Genomic DNA, 23,273 nt, shown 5'->3' with positions numbered 1-23,273 from the left:
GCCTCTCTGCTTACATATGATCTCTCTCTCTGTGTCAAATAAATAAGTCTTTTAAAAAAAAAGAGAGAGAGACAGGACGCCTGGGTGGCTCAGTGGGTAAAGGCCTCTGCCTTCGGCTCAGGTCATGAACCCGGGATCCTGGGATCAAGCCCCTCGTCTGGCTCTCTGCTCAGCAGGGAGCCTGCTTCCCTTCCTCTCTCTCTGCCTGCCTCTCTGCCTACTTGTGATCTCTGTCAAATAAATAAATAAAATCTTTAAAAAAAAAGAGAGAGGGAGAACATGTGCCCATATTGAGTTGAAAGAAAGAAACTAAAATATAAAAACAGAAGTATGATTACTTGGTTATATCCTGTTTTTGAAACTTCTGAATTGTAAAACGGACAGAAAGAATCCTCAGATAGAGCAATCAAGGCTTTTTTACATTCATAAATTGAACAGATTTTTTATTTTAATATTTATTTGAGAGAGAGCACATGGGGGAGGAGCAGAGTGGGAGGGTAAAGGAAGGGAAAGAATCTTCAGCAGACTGCACTTAGCATGGAGCCTGATCCAGACTTGATCTCATAACCCTGAGATCATGACCTGAGTCCAAACCAAGAGTTGGATGCTTAACCAGCTGAGCTGCCCAGGCGCCCCATAAATTGAGTGAATTAAAAAAAAAAAAAACTCTCCGGGTTGGGGTGCCTGGGCGGCTCAGTCGGTTGAGGGTCTGCATCCAGCTCAGATCATGGTCCCAGGGTGCTGGGATCAAGCCCCGCATTGGGCTCCCTGCTCAGCGGAGAGCCTCCTTCTCCATCTCCCTCTGCCTGCTGCTCTGCCTACTTGTGCTCTCTGTCAAATAAATAAATAAAATCAATCAATCAGTAAATAAATAAAATCTCTCCAGGAATTCAAATTTACAATTTAAATCCGTGAGGCAGAACTGTCTTGCTTTCACCCAGGTAGTCATTAATTACTCCATGATGGCTTTTTATGTAACAGGTACTATGCTAACTGCTGCAAACAACCATATGAGTTACTTTCCTTGCCAATAAAGAGCTCATGTTTTGGAAGTAAAATTGCAGTGTGACAAGATGAAGAACTGTTTTTTGTTTGTATTACCCTCATTCAACAAATTTGAGGACAAAACACTATGCTAAATATATTGGTAGCAGGTGACTTAATGAATAACCACCTGGTTCTTTTGTCTAAGGCACTCTGTAAAATTGGTAAGTCAGGGCCTTTGCTGAGGAAGTAAGTGTGTGTTGTCCTTAACTTTGCTTCTGTAACATCTATCCTTGTCCATTTTTTTCCCTGGTAGTAGTTTGTCAGCTTAAACTGATAGGAGTTTGTGAGAAGAAGATTAGAAGTTACTGTTTAAGATTGGGAACCCTCCCCACTGCCATTTCCCTATAAAATCGAAGTGCCTGTGGAGGGTGATGTCTGTTATATAACTGATCCAGTTGGTGAAAGGACTCACAAAAATTGTAACTTTCTATTAAAGGGATCTGTAACAGCCAATCCAGGTACAGTGTTGCAGGCTTGTGCTCCAAACATAGTAATTCATCCAGCTGCATTTATAAAGTCTTCCAAGCCCAACTTTTTTTCAGTGGGACCATTATCTCCAGGATAGCACTATTCGTGTTTTGGGGAAAGTGAAGTTCCATCTTTTGTGCCTACTCTCTTTAGATGTGATCGATCCTTAGATCTTGCCGATTCTCTCCTTCTCACTCTGAACTTGCTCTGTCTCCACTGCTGCTGCTCTGGTGTGGAGTTGGGTTCTCTTGTGCTGATATTCCTTCCCTTGTAGCCAAGCTGAGCTGTTGGAAAACCCTGAATAGTCCTCTAAAATTCATTCCCCTTATATTCTTCATAAACCTATACCGTTGATTAAAAATAAACTCATGTTTCTTAGTTTGACATTCAGGGTTTTTTGTTGTTGTAGTTGTTGTTGTTTCCTATTTCTGGTATTAGACCACCTTTCTGATTTGCTGGAATGGTCTTTGCTGTTCTTCAAAAATTCTGCCTCATTAGCAACCCTCCTCCTTTATGAATTCTACCCGTTCTTTAGGCTTGCCTCAAGCATGGCCTCTTTGTGAGGCTTTGTTTTGCTCATGTAGTGATCATTCCTCTCTTCACTTAGTCAACAGATTATTTGTTAAATGAATGCCTGATCTGCTAGATGCTAAGGATACAATGATGAATACAGTCCTTCGTGAGTTTACAGCCAGTAGTCTTTCCAGTGCTCACTTAACATATATCTAACTATGTGGGCTCCTGGCTGGCTTACTCTCAGGATCATGAGTTCATGTCCCACAATGGGTGCAGAGATTACTTAAAAATAAAATCTGTATTTGAAAAAAACAAAAAACAAAAAACATGTATCGAACTATGGAAGGTAGTATGTAATATTGGACCAGTCACCAGCACAACCTCTAGCCTATTCATTCATACTCTCAAATGTTGAATTGCAAGTAATTTTTTTTATAATCAAATAAATAGGGGCACCTGGGTGGCTCAGTGGGTTAAAGCCTCTGCCTTCAGCTTGAGTCATGATCCCGGGGTCCTGGGATCGAGCCCGCATTGGGATCTCTGCTCAGCGGGGAGCCTGCTTCCCCCCTCTCTCTCTGCCTGCCTCTCTGCCTACTTGTGATCTCTGTCAAATGAATTTTTTAAAAAAAATCTTTATAATCAAATAAATAGTAAATTCCTTAGGGGATAACAGTTGCTATCTTTAGTTTTGGTTTGTTTATTTCTTTCTCAAAATTTAATTGGCCTGTATTAGCTATGACTGTGTGCCAGTCAGCAAAAGGTATAAAGAGCATGTTTTCCTCTGACCACTTGAGTTCTCGTATTAGCATTAATAACCGTATTTTCACTAGTTTCCCAACTAATGTCAACATAAGTTATCTTGAGATTTGGTCAAATTGTCCAAAAAAGGAAGTTCTTGTACCATGTGTGGATTTTTTTTAATTAACATATAATGTGTTATTTGCTGCAGGGGTACAGGTCTGTGCCATGTGTGGATTTATGCAGTATGTGAAATGTTCTAAATATTGATTTTATTTTACAAAAGAATAACTAGCACTTACTGACTTGGAACCATTCTTCAGGTAAAAGGTGACATCTTCTGACATCAGTACTAATTGTACTAATATTTTATTTACAGGTATTCTTCCAGAGAGCAAAGCCCTAAGGACTGGATCTCCCTGTGCCTACTTTATGATCAGGAATTCCAGTTGATTTATAAGGAAGCAGTTTTGTGTGCCATTCACACTGGTCTTTTTAACATTGCTTTAAGCTTATTGCATTATATGTATTGGGATTTCTCTGTAAAATGGGTGTAATTTTCTCTGAATATAGGTATGTGACAACAAGAGAAGTTGCTTGCATGCCAGTGCAAATTTGTTCTATATAAAAATGCTGTTAAAAGATACAGCACGGTTATTCTAGTACCTTTTTTTTTTTTTTACTTGAAACGTTAAATCCTTTATAAAGACCATAGCAGGAAAACAGTGTACTTTTTTTTTTCAATTGCTAAATATAAAATGTTTGAAAATTTTAATTTTCTTTTATGTGTGCTGTCTCAAAATATGGGGGGAATATAACAAACCAAAACTAATTTTTCGTAGATAGCCATTACATTTCTTTAAACTATTTCGATGCCAATGTGGGTTCTACAGAAGAGAATGGTTTCATAAATTAACTGATTTAAGAGTAGGTACTGGTGTTATACACTTTTTATAAAAAAATAAAAATAAATTTTACGTAGTGAAATCTACCAAGTCTTTTTTGATATTATTATAAGTACTTTAGTTTTATTTTCTCATCTCTTTCTGGTTTTTCATTTAAAGAATTGCACATATAAGCTTATAGATGATTTATCTATGCTCCCAAAAGGTTACATGGAGCTTAATTCTCTCAGATTCTTTTTTAAATGCTTTAAAAAGCCTATTTCAATCTAGTGCTAGAATTTAAAATCCAATTTTCCCCTCTTTTATTGGATTTACTTGGGACACTGTACCTATGCGTTACAAGTAGGTGCCCATTTAGTTAACAGAAGTACTTCTCCCCATTTTTATTCATGACCCTGCAAGAAAGCAAGAGGAAAATAATAGTAAGTAATATTAGGAAATTAAGAGAGGAGGGATAAACTGAGCAGCAGAATTAAATTACTACAGTCATTGGGGAGGGTATGTGTTGTAATGAGCCCTGGATATTATAAGACTGATGAACCACAGACCTGTACTCCTGAAACAAATAATATATGTTAACTGAATTCAAAGAAAGAACAATTACTACGTCATTTAAATTTAAAGTTTACAAGCTCAAGATTTTAGGTGAGGGTTGTTGTTTTTTTTTTAACCTTTGGCCCATGTGGTTCCCCTCCCTAAATTTTCATGATGGCTTCAGTGGTCTATAAACTCCCTAAAACTATTCTAAATTATATACATAAATCTTTCTTGGCGTTAATTGCAGTAGTGATTTTAAACGTTTTCCTTACATTGTAGAATAAAAGTACTAAACTAACTGTTAAACTAAATTAACTTAAAAAAAAAAAAAGTGTGTATTATACTTAAATAAAAATGTTTTTAAGAATAGGTAAGTGAAGGGGACCTAACTGGCTCAGTTGGGTAAAGCATAGGACTCTTGATCTCAGGGTCATGAGTTTAAGCCCCATGTTGGGCATAGAGCCTACTTTTTTTTCTTTCTTTTTTTTTTTTTTTTTAAGATTTTACTTATCTAAAAGAGAGCATGAGCAGGGGGAAGGGCAGCAGGAGAGGGACAAGCAGACCCTGCTGAGCGCTAGCCTGATAGGGGACCAGATCCCAGAACCCTGAGATCATGACCTGAGCCACCCAGACACCCCCATAGAACTTACTTTTAAAAAATAAATTCTCCCTAAAAAAAAAAAAGGAAAAAAAATGGGATACCTGGGTGGTTCAGTCAGTTAAGCATCCTATTCTTGATTTCAGCTCATGTTATGATCTCAGGGTCATGGGATCAAGTCCCACGTCAGGCTCTGTGCTAAGTGTGGAGCCTGCTTAAGATTCTTTCTCCCTTGGGGCGCCTGGGTGGCTCAGTGGGTTAGGCCTCTGCCTTCGGCTCAGGTCATGATCTCAGGGTCCTGGGAACGAGCCCCGCATTGGGCTCTCTGCTCAGCAGGGAGCCTGCTTCCCCCTCTCTCTCTGCCTCTCTGCCTACTTGTGGTCTCTGTCAAATAAATAAATAAAATCTTTAAAAAAAAAAAAAAAAAGATTCTTTCTCCCTCTCCCTCACCCCCCACCCCCACTTGCTCACAAATGCTCTCTCTCTAAATAAAGAAATTAAAATGGGTATGTGAAAGCTTGAGTGTTCCATTGATAAGCTTTCTTGTACTGTAAAAAAGATCATGGCATCTAGTGCAATAGCACTAATTTTTCAAAGTATACCAACAAGTCAGCATAGTGCTTAAGAGCTAAGGCAGGTTGCAGATTTAAGTAGGTTCAAATAACAGTTCTACTAGTCACTGGTTTTAAAAAGTTTAAATAATTTAAATAACTTCTCCATATACATTTCCACATCTATAAAATGGGGGAGATAATGGTAGCTACCTCACAACCAAGAATTTAAGTATGGATAGCTTCTTATACTACCTGCGCACGAAGGCTTCGTATTAGCTATGATCGCTGTACTATTAGTTCCATATATGTAAAGATGATGCCTCCTTTTTCCCTGTTTAAAGCCCTTCAAAAGATTGTGTATGTTCAGGATCAAGAGAAAACAAAACATGGAAATTAAGAGTCTGCAGTAGAAGATAAACTTCATGTTCTATCGTCATGTATAATACCCATCTTTACCTGAAGTTACCCAGAGCACCTTTTTTTAGGGAGTACCATAGCAATTAGGAAATTCTGCTTCCTCATGAATTACTTACTTGTATTTAGTTTCCAAAAATAAGCCCCCAAATAATTGTCACAAGAGTGAATCTCACCTCTTGAAAGGTGAGGTCACTAAAGCAAAGACAGATTTGTGTGGCTTGACTATGGAACAGCAAGGGTTTTAAGATGCCTGGTCTAGTTATGTGCCTAACAGTTTAAAGTCTTAAATGTTAACGTTAATTGGTTCACAAACAGTTCTACCTTTAAGAAAATACCTGTGGTATTTCAGTGATAAATAATTTGGTAAATATGTGAATCAAGGCCTTTGGCTCAACTAATTACATTTTCTCCCATAAAACTTTTGAGCTGTAGGTCTTACTGTTGTAAGGAACCTGGACAGGTCCCCTTCTTGGTGTTAGATGCAGAACTGAAATTGGTTGGAATTGTAAGCAGTAAATCGATTTGTTGTTAGAATGGTTCCATCTAACATTGGTTAATTAAATGGTTTATTTTAACATTGTTTAAAAGTCTAATAAAGTAACTTCCTTTGTAACAACGCATTACTGTGGACTTTTGTTATTTCCATTGTGCAAGGAACATAACAGACTTACGTTATGGGGCGGGGGAACGTGCTTAGAGTCAGTATTTGGTGGGGAGAGTTGGGACTGCAGACCCAGATGTGTTCCATTCAAAAGCCCCTGGTTTCCTATTTCATTCCTGGTTGCTGTAGTTCTCAGCTGGGAAGAATTCTTCATCAGTCTTTTAAGTTTAGCCCTGAAACAACCGGAGTGTCTCTGACCTCTCCCTATGTTGAGAAAGCCTGCAGTGCAGTCAGTGGGCAGAAGGAATCACTCTAGGGAAGAGCTGCTTGAGATCCTGGAGGCACGAGTATTCAGGACCTGATTTCAGTCAAGTTCTCCAATACTGCCATGTTCCAAATACCGTGTAAAGAGGGAGTTAAGACAACTTTCATTCCTGACTTCCTCAACGCAAAAAAACAAACAAACAAAAAAAAACGAGTAAGGAATTAAATGAGCTTATTTACATTAGGAATTTCACGTCTGGATTATTCTGAGGCGATCATGGGACTCCACTGCAGCCAACACAGCCTTTAAAACACTTTCAGATCTATCCGTCCAGACTATGTTACTCCCCAGGGACAGCTTCGCACGTGTCCAGCATTCTGCACACCTGTGACTATTAGAATGTTTGCAATCAGTTCAATGTCTGTCTTCCCCACTGTCACCGCACGTCGCGCTCTGTCGGTGGCTCTCGAGGACGGGGCGGGATTTGCAGTTCTGGGAAACCGAAACTGCTCACTGTGCAGGGCTCCCTAGCTTCACCCTTAGGGTGAGGGAGGGGCAGGCAGAGGGTGTGGACCAGTTCCGACTCCAGGCAACCCCCAGTCTCCCCGCCCCTCTCGACGAAGAACGTGGAAACCAGCAGCCCCACCAGCCCTGGCCCCAGGGTAGGCGGCGGAGGCTGAGGCCCGTCCGGTGGACGTGCGCACGCGCACCGGAGCGCGCCGGCCGTCGGTCACGTGGCCCCCGGCCAGGGCTCGCGAAGCCGGAAGTGTCCCGAGGCTCACGGAGGCCGCGGGAGCCCGCTGGAGGTGGTGCGACGGAGACCGGGCGCGGTAAGTGGGGCGGCGCGGGCAGAGGGGCCGAGCCGCGCGGGGCACGAGCAGGGAGGCCCGCAGGGGCCGGCGCGGAGCGCTCCCGCCCCCTGTGGGAAATTGGGATGCTGAGTCAGAGCGAGGGCGGGGCGGGCGACCCGGGAAGCCCAGCACCACCGGAGGCCGAGCCTTGCCGGGACCTTGGCTGGGTGGACGCTTCCCGCCCCGGTGTTTGGGGCGTCCGAAACCCGGTAGAATGGTCGTGCGGGCCTGGTCCCTTCCACCTCTACTTCTCGCCCCCCTGGGCGGTCCTCTGACCGGGGCCCTCCCGGGTCAGCGTTCAGCGACGTTGGGCACGAAGAAAGAGGTGGTGCTCATTACCGGGTATGGGCCCTGGCCGCCCCGGAGAGACGGATTCCCCCTTTTTTTTTAAAGAGTTTGACAGCTTTCTACCGCTTTATGAGCGTTGACACGAACAGCAGTGTTCACATGGTTTGATTTTACAGATGATTCAAGAGACGTTTCGTTAGGGTTTTAGTGATGGTAACGGCGGGGATTGACTAACCGGAAGCTGGAAGCAGAGGACGTCTATTAGTATACACACATATAATGTGAATTCCCAAACATTTCCTTTGGGAAATTGCTTATGGGTTTATCTTCCAGTCCGTTTCCCAGGTATTTTCAGTAGATGGCTTCAAAACAAGGTCTACCCGTTAACTGTCTAGTGCATAACCAAAGACCCACTTTTTTTCAATCTAGAATGCTGGATTATTAACATAGTGGTAGAGTTTGGAAATCCTTGAACTTTGTCCAGATGCCTGTCATCAACTTGTTTTTATCCATAGACAAATGGTTACTTTCGTTTTGGACAATATGAGGAAGTAGGCTTAAGGCAGGCACTAGTAACATACTTGTTGAGTGCCTACCTATAGTGTATCAAAATTGGGGGAAGATTTAAAAAGCAAACACCTTGTGGATGCGCTGAGTCATGTTTTAGCATGCTGTTATTGTGGGTTTATTGGAAGATAGTTTCAAAAGACATTTCCCCTCATCATTGTGAAACTAGTCTTAAATCTTCATATAGAGAGCAGATATCTTAGCTGATAAAAGTGCTTATATATTATTCACTAGGTACGTGTGGGTACCTGACTACACTATTTTACATTTACAGTTACCTCAGCACAGTTACAGTGATTAGGGAAGGTTTTTCATTATTGAAAAATATTTGAAAATACTGAAAAGGTAGTTGATATTATTAACCTCAGCTGACAGATGTGTATTCCTTGTGAGAAGTGCTTCTTATTTTTATTGCTAATTTCCAATAAGTTGCTGTTTAGATAACATTCCTTATCTAAATTAGATGGATGGTAAAGATTATATATCTTAATTGTGAGAGGCCACAAGTAAGGCTTGAGACGAGAACCAAACCAGGCCCTGACTTGTGCCTCCTTTAAAGGCTGAATAGCCAAACAAAAGGCTTAGGTCGATAAAGTCTAGTAGCACTGAGAAAGGGTCTGTGCTGTGTGTTGTGTGCTCGCCTACGTGACTTCCCACACATTTGCTAGTCAGAGACGATTTGGCCGGGGTCAGAAATTCTTGGCTGGTCCTTGCTGTCCTTGCACGGGCTATAGACTACACCACTGTAAGACTGTGCTGTGCTTGCATAAACTATGTCTTGAGTGGCCTTGAAGTCAGTACATCTGGCGCTAGAGGGTCTGCTATTGGTGCTTGGGAAATAGATAATGGGAAAGCTTGAAGGATTTTCTGTGCATGTTACAAACTCTTTAGTAATCAGCTAAAAATAGATACTTTCTTATGATTGTTTCTGTTAGCTATATAATGCCTTGCTGCCTTGAATAAAATTGGCACTATTGGACTTCCTCCTTGGTGCTCCTCCTGCCCCCATCTCTTTGTCTCTTAATTTCTTTTCAGCATCCTCTTACCCTCTCGACCCTAGTCGATTTGTCGCGCCGGCTGCGACACTTAATATATAAGATTATTGAAAATGGACCATCTTTATGTTTCTAATCCTTCTTGGAATATTGGTAGTCATTAATTCATCACTGAATACCTAGTCTGTTCTAATGGACTACCAAAGCGATATCAGGATCTGATTTGATCTGATATTACAGCAGATTTAATGTGGCATGGTGAGAATATTGTTTATGCTACTAATTTTTATTCCAACATGGAGCTCAAGTATTTTTAATATCCTTGTAGAAATGTAGTTTTCCAGTTATTAAAGGAGAAGGCTAGGTAGGGGTGGTGCTTTTTTTTTTTTTTAAATCAACTTTATTTTTTAGAGCAGTTTTAGATTTAGCAAAATTGAGCAGAAGATACAGAGATTTTACTTAATACATAATAGCATCCACTTGCTTATTTTTTAAGACTTTGGTAATATACACCTAATATATGTATATTTATATACTTGGAGATTGGACAGATTATCCTTAATTTCACAAGAGTTAGCAACCTTTCAAGAATAAAAACTTTTGCATCTTTCCATTATGATTGTCAGGCACCATGCAGATGAAATTTTACCTTATGGAAATGTTATGCCATGGCAACAATTGTTTTCATTAGTGTAGCCCTGCCCTTAAAGAAACAAAGCAATTTTTTTCTATACTTCTGTTATATTTTACTTTATGACTTTAAAACACCTTATAATTCTTCGCAGACTAATCTTTCAAAACTTTTGAAGGAGATAAGTGGCCAGTATCACTCTCCTGAGAAATATAAAATTATAAGGGAAATAGATATTTTATGCCGCCCTGGGATAAGTGAGTTAGAGTATATAAGATGTCATTGGTTAATGTTTTTTTTCAGAGCCCACATGACATTTTAGTCTTTAATATTGTTGGAAGTTTAGATTTTTACATTAGACTGCACTTTTCAGTTTAGCAATAACTAAGTGATGATCTTACTGGAGACTAAAAATAGCTAACGTTTGTTCCTTAAATGTGTTGTTCCCTTAAAACAACATGCACTTTTTTTCTTCTCTCTTAGTTTAACAAGAACTCCTGACCAAGCCGAGATGCAGAGCACTTCTAATCATCTGTGGCTTTTATCTGATATTTTAGGCCAAGGAGCTACTGCAAATGTCTTTCGTGGAAGGCATAAGGTTGGTTCAGAGAAAACTGTGAAGGCTTTTTATCACTGTATATGTTCTCTTTTGGGAAGCACACTTGTACTAAAATGTGAGACTTGATGAGACTCGATGTTTTCGCTTACCAAAGAGAGTTCCTGTTTTTGTGGTTCAAGTATAGCTTGTGTTAGAGTTAGTGATACCTACCTGATAGGGGCAGAGGTTATGTGTTGGGAGTGGTTTAAAAAAGGGACTAGGAAGATTGGTGTTGTGCCTTTTGATTCTTTCCCCAACCTAGTCCTGGTAGTGAATGACCTCACTAGCAGAGAAGTTCCTTATGGCAGTGAGTGCATTGGGGTGGGCTGCAGATGAAGGAAGTATGCAAAGGCAGATGTATAGTTTGAGGGAATCCACAGATGATTCTGATATGCTGTATTACAGTTTCATGTCCGAGCAAACAGCATCCTACAAGGTAGATTGAAATTAAAAGAGATTATCAGCAAGGAGCCCACACTTCAAAGGTATGAGGTAAACAGAACTTGTTAGTGGAAGTGAGAATAGAATAAAAGGCTAATCTTGGAGGCATTTCAAGAACCAAAAAAGATTTTCTGTCAGATTCTATATTGGAAGATGAAATTAAAGATAATTAAAATAACTTAAAATGAAGAAAGTTAAGATCATTAAAGTTTCTATTCTGGAAAGGAAGCTGGAAAAATAATAGGGGAAAAAAAATCTTTTATAATGCAAATAGTCCACTAATTTTTCAGCACTGTGAACTCTTTTTGACTAAATGATATTCGGAGACTTTTAAATTCTTGTTTTCAGAAACAAGAGCTTTAAATATTTGAGTAAGGAGGAGTTTCATGTTTTCCTATAGCTGTGTGATTGCCAGTCAGTTCTGTCAGAAAGAATAAGATAAGCATTCAGAGGGGAGGGGCTGTTTCCTCTGAGGAGAGACGCTGACTATAAACAGCCTCTGGTAAGTAGTGACTGAATCAGAAGTGTCATACAGCTTTTAGCCTTTTTCCCTCAGATTCCAGAATTGTCCACAGGTTCTGGGTTCTTTATCAAGTCCATATGGTCAACTTTGGATATTCCTGCCCTAGAAATTGTTTTTGTTTTATGCCCTGTGTCAAGAAGAAAAGAAAATGGGTGGTGACACAAGATTTAGTGTTGAGACCACATCTGTCTGTCTGTCTTCCTGTAACCCAAATTAACTTAACAAACTTTAATAATCACTTGGTACGTGACAGGCACTGCGACGGATCTAGTGAACATAACCGCAAATAACGTGCAGTTCCTTCCCACAAAGAGTTTTGGGTTTAGCTGGTGTTGGAAAGGATGTAAATTGGAAACTGATGGAATAATAGGTAGTCAGTAGTGACAGAAATTAGGGGAGGCATATTCCATGTATTCTGGTCCTCTTTCCTTACTTAGATACTTGGTGTCCTTCATTTAAGTTCCTATATGTAGTAGGCATTCTGCAAATGTTTGTGGAATAAAAGAATAAAGAATGAGGACAGATTAGACCACCCTAAGATAACCCAAAGTTCTTCTTCAAAGGGAACAGAAATGTATTTTATCCCATATAGTCAGAAGGCCTAAAATAAGGATTTGAGAGTCATAGGAATTTACTTAAAAGACTGTGAAGAGTCAGTTTAATATTCAGTCCCTAGTATTCTTCGCACAGATGTATTTTGAGAAATCATGTTTGTTCTCAGTGACGTCAATTTCAGAGGTTTAGGACTATGCCTGAAAAATCCTGCTTGCCCTTAACTATTTAAGAATTTTTTTTTTTCCAGGGCGCCTGGTTGGCTCAGTGGGTTAAGCCTCTGCCTTTGGCTCACTCAGGTCATGATCTCAGGGTCCTGGGATTGAGCCCCACATTAGGCTCTCAGCTCAGCGGAGAGCCTGCTTCCCCTATCTCTCTGCCTGCCTACTGTGATCTCTCTCTCTCTGTCAAATAAATAAATAAAATCTTAAAAAAAAAAAAAAAGATTCTCTCTCTCCCTCTGCACTTCTTCTTCTTTTTTTTTTTTTTAAGATTTTATTTATTTATTTACTTGACAGACAGAGATCACAAGTAGGCAGAGAAGCAGGCAGAGAGAGAGGAGGAAGCAGGTCCCCACTGACCAGAGAGTCTGATGCGGGGCTCGATCCCAGGACCCTGGGATCATGACCTGAGCTGAAGGCAGAGGCTTTAACCCATTGAGCCACCCAGGCTCCCCTCCCTCTGCACTTCTTAAAAAAAAAAAAAAAGAAGAAGAAGAAGAATTTTTTTTCCTCTCCCCTTTTTTTTTTTTAATTTTATTTTTTATAAACATATATTTTTTCCCCAGGGGTACAGGTCTGTGAATCGCCAGGTTTACACACTTCACTGCACCTCTCCCCCTTTTTTAAAATTAATTATTTTTATTAACTTATAATGTATTATTTGCCCTGGGGTACAGGTCTGTGAATCATCAGGCTTACACACTTCACAGCACTCACCATTTTATTTAAGAATTTTTTTTAAGGTTTTATTTATTTATTTATTTGACAGAGATCACAAGTAGGCAGAGAGGCAGGCAGAGAGAGAGAGGAGGAAGCAGGCTCCCCACCAAGCAGAGCCCGATGCAGGGCTCGATCCCAGGACCCTGAGATCATGACCTGAGCCAAAAGCAGAGGCCTAACCCACGAGCCACCCAAGCACCCCTATTTAAGAATTTTTAACCATGATATTAGTTAGACCTTTTTGTATTACCGCCTGGAATGACCAAATTTCCAAATTTACTATTTGTTATTCAAAGTATATTACTTCCGTTATCTGTCTCTTTCTCATTGAGCTGTTTTTAGTTACTAGTGTATGTGATGAATGTGTATGTATATGTTCATCATGGTGAAGTTAGGGGCACCTGGGTGGCTCAGTGGGTTAAGCCTCTGCCTTTGGCCAGGTCATGATCCCAGGGTCCTGGGATTGAGCCTGCTCAGCAGGGAGCCTGCTTCCTCCTCTCTCTCTGCCTACCTCTCTGCCTACTTGTGATCTCTGTCAAATAAATAAATAAAATCTTAAAAAAAAAAAAATCATGGTGAAGTTAAAAGGAAGAGCTATAGGAAGGATGTGTTGATTTTCCTATATGTATACATTTAACCCTTAAACAACGTGGGTTTGAACTGTGTGGATCCACTTATATGTGAATATTGTCTTCAATACATACAGTACAGTTCTGTAAATATATTTTCTTTTCCTTATGATTTCTTATAACATTTTCTTTTCTGGCTTTATTGTAAGGATACATGTAACATAAAAAATATACACTAATCAATTGTTTATATTCTCAGTAAGGCTGCAGCAATAAGCTATTGGTAGTTAAATCTTTGGAGAGTCAAAGGTAAAGATGGATTTTTGACTGCACAGGGGGTCAGCCCCCTTAACCCTCATTGTTCGAGGGTCGGCTATATGTAGATCCCAACTACATGGAGATCCTTTAAATATTCCTACTCTATGCTTTGAGTTAGGGACAGTGAATGACAGCTGACTGTGCAGTTGAATAAAGGGAAAACAGTACATTCCCACACGTATGCCAGTAATCTCACAGGTATGATTTGGACTACAAAAGTATGGAAAATGCTAGCCTCGATCACAGTGGGCACTTTGCAATATTGTATTATTTTCCCCAGTTGCTCCTCTGTTAGGATTCTCCTAATTTTGGATTAAGTTGAAAATAAGTATCCTCAAGAGAAATCTTCTGGTATATTTTGGTAGATAGATTTAGGTAGTTAGATTTAGCAGTGTTCTTACTCTGGTTGAACAAATAGGAAAACGGTGTAATTAAACTGTGGTTTGGTTGTTATTCTATTTTCATATTGTCTGAAAATGGGTGGTAAGCTAGAGTGAGGGAGGTGTGATCATGTCACATAGATTGTGGTCTCCAAATAGTGATCTTGATAAGAGGTTGTGAAGCAGTTAAATGGTTTTGTTTTGTTTTGTTTTGTTTTTTAAGATTTTATTTATTTATTTATTTATTTGTCAGAGAGAGAGAGAGAGAACAAGCACACAAGCGGGGCAGAGCGGCAGGCAGAGGTGGAGAGAGAAGCAGGCTCCCTGCTGAGCAAGGAGCCCGATTCGATGCAGGATTTGATCCCAGAACCCTGGAATCATGACCTGAGCCAAAGGCAGCGGCTTAACTGACTGAGCCACCCAGGCGTCCCAGGCAGTTAAATGGTTTTAAGAGAAAAGATCATGAGATTCTGACTAAGAAAAAGATTGTGAGCTTCTGAGGTGATTTTGGCTATGAGCAGTGAATCTGTGTGGAAAGCTATGGAAAGGGCATCAAAGCCGGCATAGCATGGAGATCCTGACAGACAGGCAGCCATGAAATATCTTTAGGCAGGTGGTGCTTAAACCCCAAAGTCAAAGAGGAAATGATCTTTCCACTTGCTCCAGGGAAGTTCAACCTTGGATTATGGGAAAAGTAAGATTAAACTCAAAGAATCTGGACTGACCACCAAGGAGAGGCTTGCCACTTAGAATGACTGGGGGGAGGTGGGAGGGTCTGGAAGAGAGCCTTAAAGCAAAGTTAATATGAAGAATATAAGAAGGTGATGTTTACCTGAAATTAAGCATTTGCACTTCTAAGAGTGCCTCCCAGCTACAGTTGTGCATTGTAATTTTCTTTGCAGTCTACTTCAGTATTCCATGAGAGAGTGAGAGTGGGGTGCTGCAGGTACATCCATAGAGAAAAGGAAATGTCTTTGATCCTCTAAGAGAAGGCTCTGTAAAGAAACAATCTTGGGGCACCTGGGTGGCTCAGTGGTTAAGTGTCTGCCTTTGGCTCAGGTCATGATCCCAGGGTCCTGGGATTGAGCCCTGCCTTGGGCTCCCTGCTCAGCAAGAAGCCTGCTTCTCTTTCTCCCACTCCTCCTGCATGTGTTCCCTCTCTTGCTGTGCCTTTCTCTGTCAAGTAAATAAATAAAATCTTTAAAAAGAAAAAAAAAAAAAAAAGAAACAATCTGCTCTAGTCATCTAGGTGAAGTTGCAGAAAGATCTCCAAGGCAGCAGTGATGCAATCCAATGAGGATAGGCTACTTGAACCTGACCAACTCCAGCTTCTACTTCCATACGCACATCTGCACACACACAGTATTATAGCTAGGGAGTGGTGTTTTTCTTTTCTTTTTTTTTTTTTTTTTTAAAGATTTTTTTTTTTTATTCTCTGACTGAGAGAGAGGGAAGAGAAGGAAACATGCACAGGGGGAAGGGTCAAGGAAAAGGAAGAAGCAGGCTCCTCACCAAGTATGGAGCCCAACATGGGTCTTGATCCCAGGACCCTGGGATCATGTGAGTCAAAAGCAGAGGCTTAACCGAATGAGCCACCCAGGCACCCATTTTTCTTTTCCTTGACCCTTGACCCTTTTCTTTTCCTTTTTTTTAAGATTTTGTTAATTTATTTTGAGAGAGAGTGTGCACATGTGTGCAATTGGGGGGAGGGGCAGAGAGAGAGAATCTTAAAGCAGACTCCCCACTGAGCGTGGAGCCTGATTCAAGGCTTAATTCTATGACCCATGACATCGTGACTGGAGCTGAAACCAAGAGTAGGGCACTTAACTAACTGAGACACCCAGGTGCTCTGGAGAATTTCTTAACTGTTAATTTCATTACTTTGAGGTTTTTGTTTTTTGTTTTTTGTTTTTTTGAGATTTTATTTGTCAGAGGGAGAGAGAACATGAGCTGGGAGAGCTGGGAGAGCTGCAGGCAGAACAAGTAGAGGAAGAAGCAGGCTCCCCACTGAGCAGGGAACCCGATGCAGGACTGGATCCCAGGACCCTGGGGTGATGACCTGATCCAAAGTTGGACGCTTAACCAAATGAGCCATCCATGCATCCCTATTTTGAGCTTCTTAGTGAAATTTTGTATATGGAGTATAGTTTTCAATCTCTCTTTTCCTGTTTTGTTTAAATTACTAAGCCCTGGAGTAAACCCTTCTAAAATACTACTTTCCTATCTAAAATATACTTTCACATTTGATATTACTAGAGCTCTTCTTATATGTGGCTGTCTCTGCCTCATATAATGGAAGCTTTTTTTTTTTTTTAACTTTTATGTATTTGTTTATTTTTAAGTAGACTGTAGGTCCAGTGTGGGGCTTGAACTCAAGACCCTGAGATCAGCAGTTGCATGCTTTACTGACTAAGCCAGCCAGGCACCCGTGGAAACTTTTTAATTTGAAAGAAAGCCTTTACTTCATTTCGAAGCATACAATTTGAGAGAAATTTGGAGCAGCTGACCAATTGATTTTAGCTTTAAAAAAAATCAAGAGCTCTAGTACAGTTACCTGTGCTTAAAAAATATTTGGGTGTTCTGTAAGATAAATAAATTGCTATAGTCAGTTCTAATAGTACCTTTTAATCTTCTTTATAATACTATAGATAAATAAAATCTTTCTCTCTTTCTTTTAGAAAACTGGTGACTTATTTGCTATCAAAGTATTTAATAACATAAGCTTCCTTCGTCCAGTGGATGTTCAAATGAGAGAATTTGAAGTGTTAAAAAAACTCAATCACAAAAATATTGTCAAATTATTTGCTATTGAAGAGGAGGTAAGTAGTCAAGCTTTAGTTAATCTTATTTATTGTAATTATTGCAATCTGGGAGAAATGACCTAATATAAAAAATTGTTTTATAAACAATGAAGTTTTTTAAGTGATGAAAATTAGAGCTCATCTAACCAAATATCCTGTCCTCAAAGATTTATTTATTTATTTATTTTTTGTCCTCAAAGATTCTTGAAGAGATATAACAATGGAAATAAAGTATCATGGAATCAGAAAAAGTAGTATATTTCTTATACTAGGCTGTGGTTACCAGTATTTTTACTAGAAATAAAAACTAAGTGAAGTTAAATTGACATAATTATAAAAGGAGCAAGTCAAACAACACGAAGAAGGCTTTGTAAAAGAATAAAAATCCTAGGAATCCAGAAATTAATACAGTATCTAAGTACATACTGTATACATTAATACAGTATATAAAAGATACAGTTGACTTTAGGAAGAAACTGAAAAGAATGTCATTAGGAAGAAAGAAAGAATGTCATTAGAAAGATGTTCATTGCTGCCCTGTTTATGATAAAGAATGGTTAAATAAGTTAGAATATGTGATGGATAGTTACTCAGTTTGTTACACTCGAGGTTAAGAATGTAGCCATCCAGGGACACCTGGGTGGTGCAGTCGTTCAATGGCCGCCTTTGGCTCAGGTCATGATCCCAGGGTCATGGGATTGAGCCCTACATTGGGCTCCCTGCTTGGCAGGAAGTTGGCTTCTCCCTTTCCTACTCCCTCTGCTTGTGTTCCCTCTCTCATTGTGTCTCTCTCTGTCAAATAAATAAATAAAATATTTTAAAAAGAAAAAAAATATGTAGCCTTCCACCTGCCAGGTTTGTTCAAGATCTCTGATAGCAGCTGCAGAAGAATTTGGCATACTGTACAAAGAGAACAGTCCCCAGAAGATTGTGCTTTTTCAGACACTAGCTGCAAGTTCAACAGTCCCCTAGGGCTACCATCACATCAGACCAGCTGGCTACAAATTTGGGGCTCCCCATGACTGTCCCCAGATTTTTTTTTTTTAAGATTTTATTTATTTATTTAACAGGGAGAAAGATCACAAGTAGGCAGAGAGACAGGCAAAGAGAGAGGAGGAAGCAGGCTCCCTGCTGGGCAGGGAGCCTGACGCAGGGCTCAATCCCAGGACCCTGGGATCATGACCTGAGCTGAAAGCAGAGGCTTTAACCCACTGAGCCACCCAGGCACCCCCCAGATTTGATAATATGCTAGAATGTTGACTCAGGATGCCTGGGTGGCTCAGTCAGTTAAGTGTCCAGCTCTTTTTTTTTTTTTTTTTTTAAGATTTTATTTATTTATTTGACAGAATGACAGTGAGAGAGGGAACACAAGCACGGGGAGTGGAAGAGGGAGAAGCCAGCTTCTTGCCAAGCAGGGAGTTGGATTCAGGGCTCCATCCCATGACCCTGGGATCATGACCTGAGCCAAAGGTAGATACTTAAAAACTGAGCCACCCAGGTGCCCTGAATGTCCAACTCTTGATTTCCGCTCAGGTCATGATCTCAGGGTCCTGGGATTGAGCCCCACATTTGCCCTCACACTCTGCTTTCGGTTCTCTCCTTTTTCCCCTGCCCCTCCCCCCTGCTCATATCCTCACGCTTTCTAAATAAATAAGGTCTTAAAAAAAAATGTTGAATGACTCAGAGAACTCAGGAAAGAAATGTTGTTACAGTTTTATTCTAGCAAAAGAAGACAAATTAGAACTAGTCAAAGGAAGAAATTCATAGAACAGAATATAGGAGGATTCTATAGGAGGATTCCAAACATGAATCTTCCTTTTCCTCATAGATACAGTACCCTCCTAGTATTGATGTATGATAGTATACACAAAATATTGCCAGCCTCAGAAACTCACCTGAGCCTTTGGTGTCTAGAATTTCTGTTGGGACTCAATCACATACTGCCTGCATGGCTGACTTTGTCTTTAGCCCTTTCCAGAAGTTCAGGCTAATACCTTTAGTTGTGTTTTCCTTTGGAAATTGAGATGGACTTGTACATCCTAAAACCTCCATCATAAATCACATCATTAGACTGTTAATGGCCAAAGCCCCCATTCAGAGAAAGACTTCTAGCAGACAGGATACTCCAGATGCCTAGTAATCACCTGTTAGTAGCCAAAGCCAAACAAAAGCCTGACCTCTCTTGGAGTGAAATTTATTCTTCACTACACAATAGTTAAGCAGTAATGAAAAGAGGTATTTACCAAAGTTTTAATTATCTGGAAACATGTTTATGTATAATGTTATGTCAGAAAAACAGAATTAAAAATAAATACACAGTGTGATCTTGAATATACAGTATCATGTTGTATCTCTTATGTGATTTGATAGATAAGAAATAGACTGAAAGGAAATGCACCAAAATATTAGCATAATTATCTCCAGGTAATAGAATTATGGGTATTTCCCAAGTTTTCAACCATCAGCATATTACTTCATTATTTAAAAACAAAAGTCTTTTAAAGTTATTTCTCTCTTTCTATAACTACTCAATAGTAGAGAAATTTAAAATAGTTTATAAAAGGGGGCACCTGGGTGACTCAGTTGGTTAAGTGGCTGCCTTCAACTCAGGTTATAATCTCGGGGTCCTGGAATTGAGTCCCGATTCTGGCTCTCTGCTCAGTGAGGAGTCTGCTTCTCCCTCTGCCCCTCCCCTCAGCTTATGTCCCCGCCCCCCCATCAAATAAATAAATAAAATCTTTTTAAAAATAAAATAGTTTATGAAAGTGTTTTGGGGGGCCACCTGAGTAGCTCAACTGTTTAAGTGACTGCCTTTGGCTCAGGTCATGCTCTTGGAGGCCCAGGATCAAGTCCCATATCAGACTCCCAGCTCCCTGCTCAGTACGAAGTCTGCTTCTCCCTTTGACTTTACCCCCTTGTGCTCTCTATCTGCTTCTCCCTCTGACTCCCCCTCTCATGCTCTCTCTCTCTCTCTCATATAAATAAAATCCTGGGGCGCCTGGTGGCTCAGTCGTTAAGCATCTGCCTTGGGCTCAGGTCGGAGCTGAGTTGGGCTCCCTGCTTGGCAGGAAGCCTTCTCCCTCTTCCACTCCCCCTGCTTGTATTCCCTCTCTTGCTGTTTCTCTTTCTCTCTATCAAATAAATAAATAAAATCTAAAAAACAATAAAAGTGTTTTGGGGATATGCAGGAAAAATTATAAAAGGAAGGAAGGATAAAAAATTGGAAATAACCACAAAAAAAAAATTGGAGATGAATACTGGATTTTAAGACTCATAATCACATTTTCAAGTTCCTGAAGTAGGAACGTAGCTTATAATCAGTGTATATATGTAATTTGGTAGTATTTCTTTTTCCCTAAAAAGCTGTTATTAAATTGGTGATGTATCTTATAATCAATGATTCATTAAAAGGTTTGAAACAAATCAGCTCATATGCAAATCAGCAAGCTCAGACTGCTGTGAGGGGGACCACTAGGCTCTTCTGCCATCTGTTTGTTTTTTTTGTTGTTGTTTTGTTTTTTGTTTTTAAAGATTTTATTTATTTATTTGACAGACAAAGATCACAAGTAGGCAGAGAGGCAGGCAGAGAGAGAGGAGGAAGCAGGCTCCCTGCTGAGCAGAGAGCCCGATGTGGGGCTCGATTCCAGGACCCTGAGATCATGACCTGAGCCGAAGGCAGAGGCTTAACCCACTGAGCCACCCAGGTGCCCCCCCCATCTGTTTGTTTTTAAGACTAGCACTCCATTCCCTGAAGTGGAAGTACTTGTCATGAGAAGAATTTCATTCCCTGAAGTGGAAGTACTTGTCATGAGAAGAATTTCAAGTGTTTTAAGAGGTCTGTTCAAACATTAATGTCGTAAATGTACTATTATGTATTAGAAATTAAAGAAATTTTTAAAGAACCATTATAACAGTGTAGCAGTGATTTTTTTTCTATTTCACATTTAGCCAGCTTTCGTCGTGGTTTGATCATCTTTCAAAAACAAATCCAATAGGAATTCAGAAGCTGTTAATCATTATATGAGTATAGTCAATAGGTAGTTAATAAATCCCAGGTAAAGCAATTCATAGTGTGTTCATTATTGTAGTATATTCTACATTTAAGTGAAATCAGATAAGTACTAGCCTATAATAAAAACTTTTATATTGAGTCCCAATCAGTGATTTTTTTTTTCCAGACAACAACAAGACATAAAGTACTTATTATGGAATTTTGTCCATGTGGAAGTTTATACACTGTTTTAGAAGAGCCATCTAATGCCTATGGACTACCAGAGTCTGAATTTTTAATTGTTTTGCGAGATGTGGGTATGTTTGTTTATATGATTTTATAAATATATGTGTATATAGATATATGTGTGATTTTATAGTTATATGTGTATATAATTTAATGACATAAGGGTTTTGTTTTTTTTTTAAGATTTTATTTGAGAGACAGAGAGCACAAGTGGTGGGAGGAGTAGGGGGAGGAGCTGACTCCGCACTGAGCAGGGAGCCCAGCCCAATGCCGGGCTTAATCCCAGGACCCTGGGATCATGACCTGAGCGAAAGGCAGATTATTAATCAGCTGAGCCACCCACGTGCCCCAATAATTTTTTTTTTTTTAAAGTAGGCTCCAGACTCAGCATGGAGCCCAACACAGGGCTTGAACTCATGACCCCAAGATCAAGACCCAAGCCATAATCGAGTCTAACCCTTAACCAACTGAGACACCTAGGTGCCCCTAATGACATAAGAATTGTAAATATATTATTTTTGTATTCAAAACCGAAGATCTTTATGCAGTACTTTCTTAGATACAACACCAGGAGTATACATACACAAAGAAAAAATAGATAAGCTGGACTTCATCAACATTAAAAACATTTGTGTTTCAGAGGACAATATCAAGTAAGTGAAAAGACAACCCACAGAACAAGAGAAGTTATTTGCAAATCACATATACGATAAGGAATTTTGATCCTAACAACTTAATCAAAAGACAATGCAATTTAAAAATGGGCAAAAGAAAAAAATAAGTAAATAAAAATAAATAAAAATGATAAACATCTCTCCAAAGAAGGTGAATATATATGGCCAATGAGAACATAAAAAGAGAATCAAGATTATTAGTCATTAGGGAAATGCAAATCAAAACTACAAAGTGATACCACTTCATACTCACTAGCATGGCCAAATCAGAAAGATAAAATGGGCACCTGGGTGACTCATTCCATTGAGTGTCCAACTCCTTGGTTTGAACTCAGATGATGATCTCAGGGTCATGTGATTGAGCCTGGTCTTGGGCTCCTCACTCCCCAGGGAGTCTGCTTAAGGTCCTCTCCCTCTGCCCCTCCCTCTACTCATGAATGTTCTGTCTCAATTAATTAATTATTTTTTTTAAAAAAAGACAACAAAAACAGGTGTTGGCAAGGATGTGAAAAAGTTGGACCCTAATATATAGGTGGTGGGATCGTAAAAAAGTACAGCCACTTGGGAAAATAGTCTAGCAGTTCCTCAAAAGATTAAACATAGTCACCATGTGACTTAGCAATTCCAATGCTAGGTATTTACCCAAGAATTAAAAACGTCCCCACAGAAACTTGTATACCGATATTCCTAATAGCCAAAAATGGAAGTACCCCAAGTGTCCATCAACTGATGTATAAATAAAATGTCCATTTTCCATGCAATGACATATTACTTGTTCATGAAAAAGGAAAATGGGGCACTTGACTCGCTCAGTCGGTGGAGCATGTGACTCTTGATCTTGGGGTCATGAGTTGGGCCTAGAGCTTACTTAAAAAAAAAAGAGAGAAAGTAGTGATACATGCTATAAAATGGATGCACCTTGAAAAATGATGCTATGTGAAGGAAACCAGACACAAAGGTCATAATATTTATGATTTTGTTCATATGAAATGTCCAGAATAGGCAAATCCATAGAAACAGAAAGCAGATTAGTCATTTCCAGGGGTTTGAGGGGATGGCAGGTATGAGGAGTGACTGCTAACGGGTATGGGGTTTCTTTTTGGCATAATGAAAATGTTCTGAAAATAGTGGTGATGGTTGTATGCTTTGACTCTTCTAAACACTACTCAGTTGTATACTTTAAAAGGCTGAATTTTATGATACATGAATTTTATCTCAAAGCTATTTAAAAAAAAAAAAGAATATGGCATCCAAAGGGAAT

The 23,273-nt window shown here is 39.7% G+C and overlaps 2 protein-coding genes across 5 annotated transcripts in view; both read left to right on the top strand.

Moving 5' to 3' along the window:
• XPOT (exportin for tRNA) overlaps positions 1-3,760 on the top strand; it is a 46,105-nt gene extending 42,345 nt beyond the window's left edge. For all 3 annotated transcript variants that reach the window (XM_032854911.1, XM_032854913.1, XM_032854912.1), the window contains exon 25: positions 3,149-3,760. In XM_032854911.1, coding sequence (XP_032710802.1) covers positions 3,149-3,175 — 27 coding nt within the window. In that variant the 3' untranslated portion in view covers positions 3,176-3,760. The remainder of the gene's footprint in view (positions 1-3,148) is intronic.
• Positions 3,761-7,345: 3,585 nt separating this feature from the next.
• Positions 7,346-23,273, top strand: part of TBK1 (TANK binding kinase 1) — a 47,312-nt gene continuing 31,384 nt past the window's right edge. The window contains exons 1-4 of one of the 2 annotated variants that reach the window (XM_032854909.1): positions 7,346-7,476; positions 10,462-10,576; positions 16,979-17,119; positions 21,280-21,409. In XM_032854909.1, coding sequence (XP_032710800.1) covers positions 10,490-10,576; positions 16,979-17,119; positions 21,280-21,409 — 358 coding nt within the window. In that variant the 5' untranslated portion in view covers positions 7,346-7,476; positions 10,462-10,489. The remainder of the gene's footprint in view (positions 7,477-10,461; positions 10,577-16,978; positions 17,120-21,279; positions 21,410-23,273) is intronic. The other variant, XM_032854910.1, reaches the window with a different exon arrangement.

The sequence above is a fragment of the Lontra canadensis genome, unplaced genomic scaffold (genome assembly GCF_010015895.1).
Source record: "Lontra canadensis isolate GAN:19392208 unplaced genomic scaffold, GSC_riverotter_1.0 scaffold9, whole genome shotgun sequence".
Taxonomy (NCBI): Eukaryota; Metazoa; Chordata; class Mammalia; order Carnivora; family Mustelidae; genus Lontra; species Lontra canadensis.
The sequence above is the reverse complement of the archived record's forward strand: the minus strand, read 5'-3'. Positions and strand labels throughout refer to the sequence as shown.